The following is a 14,550-nucleotide window of genomic DNA, read 5'->3' as shown; positions in this document are numbered from 1 at the left end:
ACAAGTTTGCTTCTACTTAGATACAGTGCTGCCTCTGGAAATGCCAGGCTCACAGCCCCATACAGCATGTGTCCATCTCTGTGCTTCTTAGTTGCCTTCCTTGTTTAGAAGCCCGCCATCTTGCGTGCGTATTGTTGTAAATGAGTCCGGCACCCATTTGAATTAATCAACATTTTTTTAATGCTATGAAAATAATCAATTCATTTCATTTTAGTTTAAGTCTTTTCCTTTTTCCTTTTTTACTGCTGTCATTTCTTGTGCTTGTTTTTTTCCCCAGTGAGGGTTGTCGAAGAGAAAATACAATGAAGAATGTTGGAAGTCGCAAATATGCGTTTAATTCCCTGCAGCTGAAGGCTTTCCCCAAGCATTACAGGCCTCCCGAAGGGACTTACGGAAAAGTTGAAACATGAACACACGGTTCCTCTAATTAGCTGTCACATACTAAATGTGGGTACCCTCTAGTGTCATATACGAATTCTTCAAGAAGACCTGAAGGATTGGTTTTTATTTTTGTGCTTTCAAACAAAATTCACTAAAAAGTCTATGGAGCATGTTTTTTTCCACTGGAATAGGAGGTAATGTTTGGCTCAATAGCGTGGATAGTAATGACTGCCCATTTAAATAGCCTCAGCCATAACCACACAGATATCATCGATAGTTACCTGTATGGATCAAGCTAGGTATGTCTGAAATGCTAAAAGACTTTTTAAAATGCCCACTTAGGCAGCTGCACACCTAATGTATTTTTCTACCGAGTAACTCAAAATTGAGCATTGAATTACAGTCTACTTTAAAAATTTTTGAATGTAAAACAGTAAATAATATATTAAAGAATTGGATCCTGGGCAGATCAGTAAATGTTGAATGTTAACTCAAGTTTTGGGGAAAGAAGGTAGCTCCAGCTTGAGCAGTGAGAGCAGTTGGTTCCGATAAATTGTCTTATCTGTAGCATCACAGGTGAAATCAGAAGGTGAAGTAAAGGTTGCTAAATCAGCCCGAGGTAAGACTTCACTGGAAGGTAGTACCTGCACAGCGGCCCACGCGGGGGGCCCACCTCCGCCCCCACTGCGCTGTAGCACAGGGTGTGTGCTGGAGAAGGAGGCCACTGGCCTGTTCTCCCCAGCTCCGTGGCTGGTCCTGCCCCCAGGGCTCGCCTCCCTTCCTCTCCTGGGTGTTGAATTCTGCCACTCCAGGACCCCACACATGAGGTGTCTGCTGCCTTTTAGACAACACTGGGGGATTTATGCGTGTAGGTGCTGGAAGCCTAAGTATTTTCAGAACAAATGTCGTTTTGTGGGTTTCCCAATTTATCGTCTTCTAGAAGACAATCCTGTTGGATTGTCTGATGAAAGTGTCTCTTAGGTTTGCAGTAGTTGTTACTGTCCTCTTTACCTTCTGTTATGTAAGATGACTATTGAGAAAGTTGAAATTATCTCCTACAGTGAGATTTTGAAAGGGATTAATGGGCCATAAACTTAGGAATTTCATAGAAAATTATGTCTGATCATCTATTATAAGATGATGATGAGTCTTATCTGCACATAGCAGAGATTTTTCTTAGTTTATGTGTTTATCAATTCTGTTTATCATAATTATGTTTACATGTTATTTAAAAGGCTGTAAAATATATGTGGCACATATCCATGATGCTAATCTTAATGATTTGTGAACCCTTAGGAAATCCCTAGGTCTAAAATTATAGATATTATTCTTGGGCTCCTTTAGAAATGCCAGTTGGAAACATGTGACAGACTTGGGTTGCTGAGGCACAGGCAATGCCACCCACAGGCAGGGACACAGGGGTGGGCGCAGGCGAGGGGCTGCATAACCTTCCAGACCCTTCCTATACAGTGTGCAGACAGAGCCTCTGCTCCTCCTGCCCATTGGACAGGTGTGAGTGGATGTGGAGGATGCACCAGGAGCAATGGTCACAGCTTGCTGCCTCTCCCACAGCTGGCTCACTGTGGAGGGTGCAGGTAGAGACACTCCTATCCACCAAACCCGCTGCACAGGTGGCATCAGCTGGCATCACATCATCCTGCTGTGTCAGTCCCTGTTCAAAGATGGTTTCCAGTATGGGTGATTTGGCCTCCTGCCTCTCCCCCATATCATTTAATTTGTAACTTTTCTAGTACCTACATATTTCCGTCTTTTCTTATGTTAACATCACTACCTTTCAAAAATTCCCTTGTCTTTTTAAATTAAATGTCACCCATATTTCCAGAATTTTTTTTTTTTTTTTTTTTTTTTTTTTTTGTCTGATGAGCATTAAGCACCTGCATTGGTCAAAAGGGAATAGAGCAAATGTCGAGTCATCCGTTAGCAATTTTGCATGTGGCACCTTTATGTGAATTAGTTTTCGAACTTCAGCTTCATATTAAGGATCACCACAAAACTCGAAGACTTGGCTAACCGTGTAGAGAATGTTCAGGTTTCAGTGTTCTATGTGAGCGTCCCTGGGCCCCAGAGGGACAGCAGCCTCTGGGCGGCATCACGCCCTTCTTCCGCTTGCCGCGCGAGGGCGCCCTTCGTGGTGGCCGGGGCTCCTCGAGTCCGGTAGGAGCGCTGAGTTTCCAGCTGCGCAAGGAGAGCCGTTGTACAGGTTACCATAAAACAGAGGTTCCGTCCAGTGTACCTAGAAGGCCTCTCGTTTAAAGAGAAACGTTGAGACATGCTGAAACCCCGGGATGTGGCGTGGATTCTAAGTACCTGCAGCACAGTTGCCTTTGGTTTCCTTCAAAATGTACAAATATTGTATAATACTGTTTTGTCCCTACACAATTGTTATTTGCCAAGCTTCGTGCATTAAAGTACTTTTATTTATTTGTTTTGGGTGGGCAGTAGTAATATATATGAACATATAGTTACTGTTTTATATATTCTGGGTTCATTCAAAGCCATGTATGCTGTAAATGTGCTAGTCTTTAGAATGACAAATAATAAATAACTGACAAGAACATTAAACTTGGCGTTGCCTAATTCATTCTGTTGTAATTGGGGACTAGTTTCATGGCCTCATCTGACTGGGCCGTCATTAGTGGGCATTGCATCGAGCGCTCAGGTGTTTGTAAGCATGAGATCATGACAGACTTCTGTTTTATAACCTTGTTTTCACTTAATTTGAAGCAGAGGGGCAATGGGCTGTGGGATTAAGAGCATGAACTTCAGCATTGGACAGATCGAGCTCCCGATCCTGCTCTGACACTCGCCGGCTGGTGACTTTGAACAAATTGCTTGCCCTCTCTGAGCCTCCATTTTCTCATGTGCGAAGTGTGGACACAATTCATAAGGCAGTTGTGAGGTGCCTTGGCAGTAAGTGTTCATAACTGTTAGCTGTTTTTGTTGTTACCTTCCCACATCCATAAATATGGATCATGTCTTCCTGTGGATTGCCTGGTCGTCTGGTGTGATTTGCTAAAATGTAGTTCCATTCGTGGTTTGATTGTTCATTATAACCAGGACTGCATCTTGTACTTTTACCCCTTTTTCTCTGCACATGTGCCAATGATTTCCCTTGGATGAATTCCTGGCAGTAGACATTTACAATTAAAGGATAATTTAAAATTTTAAACCTTTTTGAATTTTAATGTTACCAAAGTGCTCCCAGAAAATTAAGCTACCCTCTATAGCATGTGCCTTTCCCCCTTTATTCTCATTGATGCTGGAAATGGCAACTGGTTTCAGTTTCCATTTCTTTGATGACTGTGAAAATTGAACATCTTTTATACTTTCACTGATATTTCTACTTTTGTGACTTCATTGGAGTATTGGTCTTTTTCATATGCAGTGTTTGTAATATTTAGTATATTAATCCTTCTCTGTTGCAGCTTGAAAAAACCTGCTCGTCAGTTGTCTTTGGTATTGTTAATAGTAGAGAGTCGAGAAAAGTTTTTATGTAATAAATATGCCTGTCTTTTTCTTTTTGGTGCTTGTTGTGAAGTCAAATCCTGGCTTCCCCCACTGGAGGTGACACAGACAGGGCACCCTGTCCTTGGTCCGTGAAATGGATGTGGTGCTGTGCACTCAATGAGGGACTACACTAGCCTGCACCATGCTGGGTAGAAAGTGCCCTACCCATTGCTTAAGATGAAGCAAATGGGAAATAGCTTTGTCTTATTTTTATATAGCTGTCACTCCTCAAGCTGTGACACATTCCTGAGAACATAGGATCAGAATATCCACATTTCAAATACCCCCTCGGACCCCTTTTATGCCTCAGCACTACTTTTGTGATGATTTCTTCCTGCACCAGGCTCCTGGTGGGCCTTGTGGCCAGTCCAGGCAGGTCTGAATTCAAATATAGACACACCTCTGTGGTATCTTCACTCTCTGTTGTATCGTTTAATGACATAAAACGCTGAGACAGGCTAGAGAGGACCGGAAACTTGCTTGTTCCCACATCTAGGAAGACAACATCTGTATCAGAGAGACAGATGCAGAAAGATAACACTTCCCCACTTCTCCCTTCTTGCTGCTCATCCTTCCCTTGGCTTCCCTGGCCTCATTTGTCCCCTAGTTGTCCTCACTGTCCCCTGGTTTCTTGTCTTCCTCCACCCACTCTAATATTTTGGTGATCCCCAGGTTTCTGTCCATATTTTTCTTCTATCTCATTTCTAATGGTCTTTCTGAAAAGTCTGAATCATTCCTATGGAATAAATTGCCACTTATTTGCTAATAACTCCCAAATTCCTAGGTCTGTCCCAGACTATCTACGTCCACATCCCTCTACACATCAGCCACATCCTAGTCATTCTACTTGAGTGTCTGCTTTGGTGTCCACAGCATGACGACAATAAACTTATGCTTTCTCTCCAAGCTGGCTGACAAATGACCCCACATTCCACTCAGTGGTCATCTTCTCCCTTCCCCTCTACATCCTACCAGCTACCAAGATCTGTATCTCTTCAGTACCCCCTTCAACCTATCCCATAATTCCACCCCCACACTCACAGCCCTGGTCCACATCCTATCCCCTCTTGTCCAGACCAGTACCCTTCGGCTTTCTCATCACTCCTTCAAGGCCCATCTCAGGCCTGTCCTCCTCTACGGCGATTTCTCTCCACAGAACGAGTTGGTGCCTTTAAAAAAATTTTTTTTTCCTCATTCAATTTTGAATACAACCATTATATCATGTATCTCCTGCCCATCGTGTTACTTTTTACTTTGTCCAGCATGTAATTTTGTGTTCACAACCGAATATGTAATTCCTGTCATTCAAAAAAGCTTAATGAAGGGGTGCCTGAGTGGCTCAGTCAGTTATGTGCCTGACTTCCGCTCAGGTCATGATCTCACTGCTCATGAGTTAGAGCCCCGCGTCAGGCTCTGTGCTGACAGCTCATAGCTTGGAGCCGGCTTCTGACTCTGTGTTTTTTCTCTCTCTCTGTCCCTCTCCCACTCATGCTCTCTCTCTCTCAAAAATAAGTAAACATTAAAAAAAAAGTTTACTGAATGAAAAGGTAAATAACTGCGTTTCTAGGGGTGTTCAACTGAAATTTTTCCCACTCCAGTGCTAGACCATGTTGCTTTTGTCTCTGTATATAATCCGTTATTCAAAATACATGACAAGGAGCCAAATCTAACAGACTCAAAGGAGAAAGCAAACTTAAGACCAGCAGAGTGTGACAAACCCAAGGACAGTGGTTTTCTCTCATGGAAGAGCATTAGGGTCTCTGAGGAAAGTCCAGCATTAAAGTGGGTTCACACAATGTTCTGGTGATCTGGATGGTAGTTACATGATGATTTACTTCATGGTTATTTGTTAGCATTATACAAACATCCTGTGTACTTTTCTGTATGTTTATTATATTTAACAAAATTTAAATGTTAACCCATCATTACTCAATAAACAGTCTGAAAAGCGAATCAAGAATACAACTCCATTTACAATAACATAAAAAAGAATAAGATACTTGGAATTAACCCAGTCGAGAAGACAAAAGTCTTCTACACTGAGAACTACAAAATGTTGTGGAAAGAAGATACCAATGAATGGGAATACATCTGTGTGAATGGATTGAAGACTTCATATTGTTAAGATCCCAATACTACCTAAAATGATGTACAGATTCAGTGTACTCCCTATCAAAATTAAATGGTACTTTTTTGTGGAGATAGGAAAATCCATCCTAAAATTCATCTGGAATCTCAAGAAGCTCTGAGTAGACAAAACCACCGAAAAAGAACAAAGCTGGAGGTTTCACACTTCCTCATTTCCAAACGTATTACAATGCTACAGTGATCAAAACAGCGTAGCACTGACATAAAGACAGACATACAGACCAATGAAAAAGAAGAAAGGGCCCAGAAATAAACCCTAATATGTATGATCATGTAATTTTCGACATAGGTGCCAAAACCATTCAATGAGCAAGGAGAAGTCTTTTCAACATACGATGTTGGGAACAGTGGATATCCCCACACAAAAGAATGACCTTGTACCCTTACCTTACACCATATGCAAAAGCAACTCAAACTTTAGGGAAGACCTAAGGGGAAGAACTAAAACTAGACAACTCCTGGAAGAATACTTAGGGGGAAACCTTCACTAGGCCAGGCAATGACTTGTTAGGACGCCAAAAGTACAGGCAACAAAGTAAAAACAGATAAACCAGATAACATCAAAATTTAAAACTGCATCAACAGAGTGAACGCAATCAACAGAGTGAAAGGAAGTGGGAGAACCTGTCGATCATCTCTGCTAAGGGGTCAATAGTATATACACAGAACTCCTAGAACTCCAATCATTTGTCTTTAAGGAACTTGAATACACCATATATAAAGACCTTATAACACAATAATGAAGAGATAAATAACTTAAAAATGGAGAATGGATTTGAAAAGACATTTCTCCAAAAATATACAGAAGGCCACATCTGACAACTGAAGATGGCAGAGGAGTAGGGGGACCCTAAGCTTGCCTCATCCCTAAAACACAGCTAGTTATCAAATCATTCTGAACACCAAAGATATCAGTCAGAGGTCTGAGAGAACAAAATCTGCAAGTCTACAAGTAGAAAAGTAATCACTTTTTGGAAGGTAGGAGGTGTGGAGAGTTGACTTGGGGGAGACAAAGCTGTGAATACAGCAGTGGGGAGGGAGCCCTGATTATGGAGGCTACTGCAACGTATTGTAAGCAGTGGAGAGCAAAATCTCAATTTTTAGAAGCCCAGTACTGTGGGGGACATGCCTGACTTAAAGGTGCTCATGTGGCAAAGTGGAGTGGAGTCCCAGAAGTGACAGCATGGCCTGAGGATTCTTTGGTTGCAAGGACAGGTGGCGCCAACTTGCTGTGCTGTTTCCAAGCTTAGGAAGCAGGGACTCATTTGAGGGCAGCAAGCAGGGGTGCCGGCTTTCTGCTCTGTTTTGGTATAAGCTCTGAACTGCTATGAGATCGTGTGGCCATTTTATTCACATGGACCAGCAAAGAGTAAAAGTATAACAAGACCCTACCCCAGAGGAACAGCGAGCATGGGTCCATGCCATGGGAATCCCTAAAATTAGGAATTTTGAAACTGAGTGGTGCACCTGAGATAAAAGCTCAAATCCTGGGTGAACGCAGGGTTCTGACAGAAGCTGGGGGCACGAAGGGTAATTGATTGCTCTTCTGTGAGGGTTCCCTGGAGTGTAGGGAGTTGCAAACTTCCAGCTCTGGGGCTAGAGAGCAGGCACCGCCATATTCATCCCACCTATCAGCACTGAAATCCTTCAAGGAAAAAAAAGTAGTGCTACCCAATGGAGGCCAGAGCTGCTTACACCAGGCCTCACCCCGCTGCACCTTTGAGGCCCATTTCCATTGAAATAAGTCAGCCTGAGAATCAGTGCAACAGGCCCCTCCCTCAGAAGACCAACAAAAACAACTCACTCACACTAAGTCTACTGATCACAGAGTGCTGAAAAGCTCCAGCTCTAGGGGAAATAGAATCTAGCTTCCTTTTTACTTTTATTCTTTATTGTTTTTTTTTTTTCATTTTTTTCAGTTCCTTTGAAAATTTTTAAAAATTAAAAAAAATTTTAAATGTATTTTTATATATAATTTTTAAATTTATTTTCATTGTATTGTATTTTGTATTTTTGGATCTAGATTCTTTTAACAAGCAGACCAAAACACATCTATGATCTAGTTTTGTTTTTTTCTTTTTTTGGGCGGGGGGTGGTTCTTTTCAGGACAAAATGATAAGATGGAGAAATTCACCCCAAAAGAAAAAAACAGGAAGTAGATCCTCATAGCCAAGAATTTAATCAATACAGATATAAGATGTCTGAACTAGAATTTGAAATAATTATAAAGATACTAGCTGGGTTTGAAAAAAACATAGAAGACGCTAGAGAATCCCTTTCTACAGAGATAAAAGAACTAAAAGCTAGGTCAAAATTAAAAATGCTATAACTGAGATGCAAACCCACATGGAGGCCATAAAAATGAGGATGTATGAAGCAGAGGACTGAATCAGTGATATAGAAGATACAATTATGAGAAATAATGAAGGTGAAAAGAAGAGGGAAACAAAGGTAATGGATCACGAAGGTAGACTTAGGGAACTCAGTGACTTATTAAAATGGAATAACATTTGTATCATAGGAGTCCCAGAAGATGAAGAAGGGACAGAAAAAGACGCAGAAGGTTTATTTGAACAAATTATAGCTGAAAACTTCCCTAATCTGGGAAAAGACAGACATCAAAATCCAAGAAGCACAGAGAACTTCCATTAAATTCAACAAAAGCTGACCATTACCAAGGTATATTGTAGTCAAATTCACAAAATACACAGACAAGGAAAGAATCCTGAAAACAGCAAGGGAAAAAAAGTCCTTAATCTACAAGGGAAGACAGGTCAGGTTTGCAGCAGATCTGTCCACAGACACTTGGCAGGCCAGAAAGAGTGGCAGGATATATTCAATGTGCCGAATGGGAAAAAAATATGCAGCCAAGAACTCTTTATCCAGCAAGGCTGTCATTCAGAATAGAAGGAGAGATAAAGACTTTCCCAGACAAACAAAAACTAAAGGAGTTTGTGACCACTAAACCAGCCCTGCAAGAAATTTTAAAGTGGAGGGGGGCCACTCTGAGTGGAGGAAAAAGAAGACCAAAGCAATAAAGACTACAAAGGCCCAGAGGACATCACCAGAGACACCAGCTGTATAGGTAACACAATGACATTAAATTCATCTTTTAATGATCACTCTGAATGTAAATGGACTAAATGCTCCAATCAAAAGACATAGGGTATCAGAATGGATAAAAAAAAGAAAAAAAAAGCCCACAAGACCCATCTACATGTGGCCGACAAGAGACTCATTTTAGACCTAAAGACACCTGCAGATCGAAGTGAGGGGATGGAGAACCATGTATCATCCTAATGGAGGTCAAAAGAAAGCCAGAGTAGCCATACTTATATCAGACAAACTAGATTTTAAACCAAAGACTGTAGCAAGGGGTGAGGAAGGGTGTTATATCATAATTAAGGGGTCTGTCCATCAACAAGATCTAACAATTGTAAATATTTATGCACCCAACTTGAAAGCACCCAAATATATAAATCAATTACTAATAAACATAAAGAAACTCATTGATAATGATACAATAATAATAGAGGACTTTAATGCCCCACTGACAACAATGGACAGATCATCTAAGCAGAAAATCAACAAGGAAACAATGACTTTGAATGACACACTGGACTGGATGGCCTTAACAGATTGATTCAGAACGTTTCATCCTAAAGCAACAGAGTACACATTAAATGTGCACACGGAACATTCTCCAGAATAGATCACATGCTAGGTCACAAATCAGCCCTCCACAAGTACAGAAAGATCTAGATCATACCATGCATATTTTCAGACCACAACTTGACATCAACCACAAGAAAAATTTGAGAAGCCCTCAAATACATGGAGGTTAAAAAACATCTTGCTAAAGAATGAGTGGGTTAACCAGGAAATTAAAGAAGAAATTTAAAAAATACATGGAAGCAAATGAAAATACAACAGTCCAAAACCTCTGGGATGCAGCAAAGGCAGTCCTAAGAGGGAAGTATATTGCAATACAGGCCTATCTCAAGAAGCAAGAAAGGTCCCAAATATATATCCTAACCTTACACCTAAAGGAGCTAGAAAAGGAACAGCAAATCCTAAAGCCAGCAGAAGGGAAATAATAAAGATGAGAGCTGAAATAAACAATATAGAAACAAAAAACCAGTGGAACAGATCAACAAAACTAAGAGCTGGTTCCTTGAAAGAATTAATAAATTGATAAACCCCTTGACAGACTGATCAAAAAGAAGAAAGGACCCAAATAGATAAAATCATGAATGAAGGAGAGATCACAACCAACAGCACAGAAATACAATTATGAGAATACTATGGAAAATTATATGCCAACAAACTGGGCAATCTGGAAGAAATGGACAAACTCCTAGAAACTTACAAGCTACCAAAACTGAAACAGAAAGAAATCGAAAATTTAAACAGACCCATAACCAGCAAAGAAATTGAATCAGTAATCAAAAATCTCCCAAAAAACAAGAGTTCTGGGCCAGATGGCTTTCCAGAGGAATTCTACCAGACATTTAAATAAAGTTAATACCTATTCTTCTCAAACTCTTCAAAAAAACAGAAATGGAAGGAAATTTTCCAAACGTCTTCTACAGGGCCAGCATTACCTTGATTTCAAAATAAAAGACCCCACTCAAAAGGAGAATTACAGGCCAATATCCCTGATGAATATGGATGCAAAAATTCTCAATAAAATAGTAGCAGATCTACTTCAACAGTACCTTAAAAGAATTATTCACCATGATCAAGTGAGATTTATTCAGTATTTGCAAATTAATCAACATGATACACCATATTAGTAAAAGAAAGGATAAGAACCATAAGATCCTGTCAATAGATGCAGAAGAAAGCACTTGACAAAATATAGCATTCCTTCTTGATAAAAACCCTCAACAAAGTAGGGATAGATGGAACATACCTCAACATCCTAAACGCCATACATGGAAGACCCAGAGCTAATATCATCTTCAGTGGGAAGAAACTGAGAGCCTTTTCCCTATGGTCAGGAACAAGACAAGGATGTCCACTTTCCCCCTTACTATTTAACATAGTATCAGAAGTGTTAGCCTCAGCAATCAGAAAACAAAAAGAAATAAAGGGCATCCAAATTAGCAAAGAAAACGTCGAATTTTCACTCTTTGCAGACTACATGATACTCTTTGTAGAAAACCCCAAAAATTGCTATAACTAATACATGAATTCAGCAGTCACAGGATATAAATCACCATTCAGAAATCTGCATTTCTATACACCAGTAATGAAGTAGCAGAAAAAGAAATCAAGGAATTGATCCTATTTGCAAGTGCAAAAACAGTAAGATACCTAGGAATAAACCTAACTAAAGAGGTAAAAGATTTATACTCTGAAAACTATAGAACAATTATGAAAAATTGAATAGGACACAAATGGAAACACATTCCATGTTCATGGATTGGGAGAACAAACATTGCTGAAATGCCAATACTACCAGAAGCAATCTACACATTTAATGCAATCCCTATCAAAATACCACCAGCATTTTTCACAGAGCTAGAACAAACAATCCTAAAATTTTTATGGAACCAGAAAAGTCCCCAAATGGCTAAAGCAGTTCTGAAAAAGAAAAAACTGGAGGCATCACAATTCTGGATTTCAAGCTGTATTACAAAGCTGTAGTCATCAAGACAATATGGTACTGGCACAAAAACAGACACAGAGATCAATGGAACAGAATAGGAATCCCAGAAATGGACCTACAACTATATGGCCAACTAATTTTCAAGAAAGCAAGAAAGAATATCCAATGGGAAAAAGTCCCTTTAACAAATAGTATTAGGAAAACTGGACAGCAACATGCAGAAGAATGAAACTGGACCACCTTCTTACATCATGCACAAGTAAACTCAAAATGGCTGAAAGACTTAAATGTGAGACAGGAAACCATCAAAATCCTAGAGAAGAACACAGGTAGTAACCTCTTTGACCTTAGCCAGAGCAACTTCTTACTAGACATGTTGCCAGAAGCAAAGGAAACAAAAGCAAAAATGAACCATTGGGATGTCATCAAGGTAAAAAGCTTTTGCACAGCAAAGGAAACAATTAACAAAACTAAAAGGCAGCTTGCAGAGAAGATATTTGCAAATGACATATCTATTAACAGTATCCAAAATCTATAAAGAACTTAGAAACTCAACACACAAGAAACAACCCAATTAAGAAATGAGAAGACATGTATAGACACTTTTCCAAAGAAGATATCCAGATGACTACAGACACATGAAAAGATGCTCAACATCATCATCATCATCATCATCATCATCATCAGGAAATACAAATCAAAAGCATGATGAGATACCAGCTCACACCTGTCAGAATGGCTGAAGTTACCAACACAAGAAACAACAGTTGTTGGTGAGGATGTGGAGAAAGGGGAACCCTCTTGAACTATTGGTGGGAATACAAACTGGTGCAGCCACTCTGGAAAATAGTATGGAATTTCCTCAAAAAACGAAAAATACAACTACCCTACCATCTAGCAATTACACTACTAGGGTGTTTACCCAAAGGATACAAAAATAGATTTAAAGGGGTACGTGCACCCCAATGTTTATAGCAGTATTATCAACAATAGCCAAATTACAGAGAGAGCCCAAATGTCCCATCAACTGATGAATGGATATATTCAATGGAATATTACTCAGACATCAAAAAGAATGAAATCTTGCCATTTGTAATGACGTGGATGGAGCTAGAATGTATTATGCTAAATAAGTCATTCAGAGAAAGACAAATACCAGAAGATTTCACTCATGTAGAAGTTAAGAAACAAAACAGATGAATATATGGGAAGGGGAAAACGAGAGAGAGAAACACACCACAAGAGACTCTTAATGATAGAGAACAAACTAAACAGAGAGTTAATGGAAGGAGGTGGGTGGGGATGGGCTAGATAGGTAATGGGTAATCAAGATAGTGAGGGTACTTGTTATGATCACCACAGGGTGTTGTATATAAGTGGTGAATCACTGAATTCTCCTGAAACCAATATTGCACTGTATGTTACCTAAAATTTAAATAAAAATTTTTTAAAAAAATCTGACACCTGAAAATAATGATAGTTTCTCAAATAGAATAAATATAATTCAAGAAATGCTTTAAAAAAAAGGTATACACAAGGCCATTAAGCACATGAAAACATGCTCAATATCAGTAGCCATTAGGGACATGCTAATCAAAATCCCAATTAGATACCGGTTCACACCTTGTAGAATGGCTATAATCAAATAGATGAAATGTAACTGTTGCTGATCTGGAGCAAAGGAAATCTTCTTTTGCTGGTGGGAATGTAAAATGGTGTAGCCACTGTGTAAAAGTTTGGCGGTAATACCATTGTTAGGTATTTACCCTGGAGAAATGAAACCTATATCCATGTAAAACTTGTTCATGAATAGTCATAACATTAGTCTTCATAGCTCCAAAGTGCAAAAAACCCAAAGTCCATCAGCTGATGGATACATAAAATGTGGTCTATCTGTACTATGGAAGAGTATTCAGCAATAAAAAGGAATGGACGGATGCTACATATGGATGAATCTTGAAAACATGATAAGTGAAAGAAGCCAGTCTCGACAGGCCACACATAACTCCATTTTTATGACATGTCCAGAATATGCAAATCTATGGATATAGAAAGTATATTAGTGGTTGCTGGGAATTGGGGGGAAAGGAGGGATGGGGAGTAACTGCTAATGGGTATGGGATTTCCCTTGAGAATGTTCAGGAATTAGATGGTGGTGATGGTTGCACAAACTTGTGACTATACTCCAAAAAGCAAAATTGTATGCTTCAAGCATGAATCTATGGAATGTGAATTTCTCTAAATGAAGCTTTCAAGCTGCTACTAAAAAAAGAGGGTTCTATAAAATAATTCTGGAGTTTCTTGTCAAAGTTCTTTTAATAAAAGTTGGAGCACTTAAACAGGGAAAAAAAATATTTTTCCCTTTTCCAGTGAAAAGCAGTACCACACAAACACAACAGCAGACCTCAGTGATACTCTGCAACAGGGACCAGTGTGGAATTCTCACTTTAGGGGAACCTTTAAAAAACCAGTTGAGCTATAGAACACCTTGATTGCTTGAACTGCAAAGAACCATGGCCGCATAAAGAAGTTATGCTTCTTCATTTATTCTTCACCACTGAAAAGAGAGTTGAAACTTGGATTATATTTGGCTCTTGATTGTATTAAGTGATCAGAATAAAATTACTATGATTCTAAACTTTTTCAAGCATTTCCTGGTTTTTGCTCATGCTTTCTCTATGAACATCTATTGTTTCAGTTTTCTCTGAATACTTTCCTTTTGGGATAAGGCCCATCACTCATCCAATGTGCTTCTGTTGGGGGTGACCCATTACCGTGTGTAAGACGCAGGGCAGGCCAAAATCATGTGGCCTCATCCCTTTCTCCACAGGGGCTGGTCTAATTCAGAGGCATGTGATCCAGGGAAGACAACAGTCCTT

General features: G+C 39.6%; 1 protein-coding gene across 10 annotated transcripts in view; it reads left to right on the top strand.

The window, feature by feature from the left end:
• INPP4A (inositol polyphosphate-4-phosphatase type I A) overlaps positions 1–14,550 on the top strand; it is a 155,790-nt gene that overhangs the window by 132,590 nt on the left and 8,650 nt on the right. For 8 of the 10 annotated variants that reach the window (XM_042981218.1, XM_042981216.1, XM_042981215.1 and 5 more), the window contains one exon: positions 278–5,916. The exons of the other annotated variants lie outside the window; for them this stretch is intronic. In XM_042981218.1, the coding sequence (XP_042837152.1) occupies positions 278–410 (133 nt within the window). In that variant the 3' untranslated portion in view covers positions 411–5,916. Of the gene's footprint in view, positions 1–277; positions 5,917–14,550 lie in introns of those variants that run through there. 10 annotated transcript variants of the gene reach the window in all.

The sequence above is a fragment of the Panthera tigris genome, chromosome A3, assembly GCF_018350195.1.
Source record: "Panthera tigris isolate Pti1 chromosome A3, P.tigris_Pti1_mat1.1, whole genome shotgun sequence".
Classification (NCBI taxonomy): domain Eukaryota; kingdom Metazoa; phylum Chordata; class Mammalia; order Carnivora; family Felidae; genus Panthera; species Panthera tigris.
Note: the sequence above shows the minus strand (reverse complement) of the source record. Positions and strands in the feature narration are given on the sequence as shown.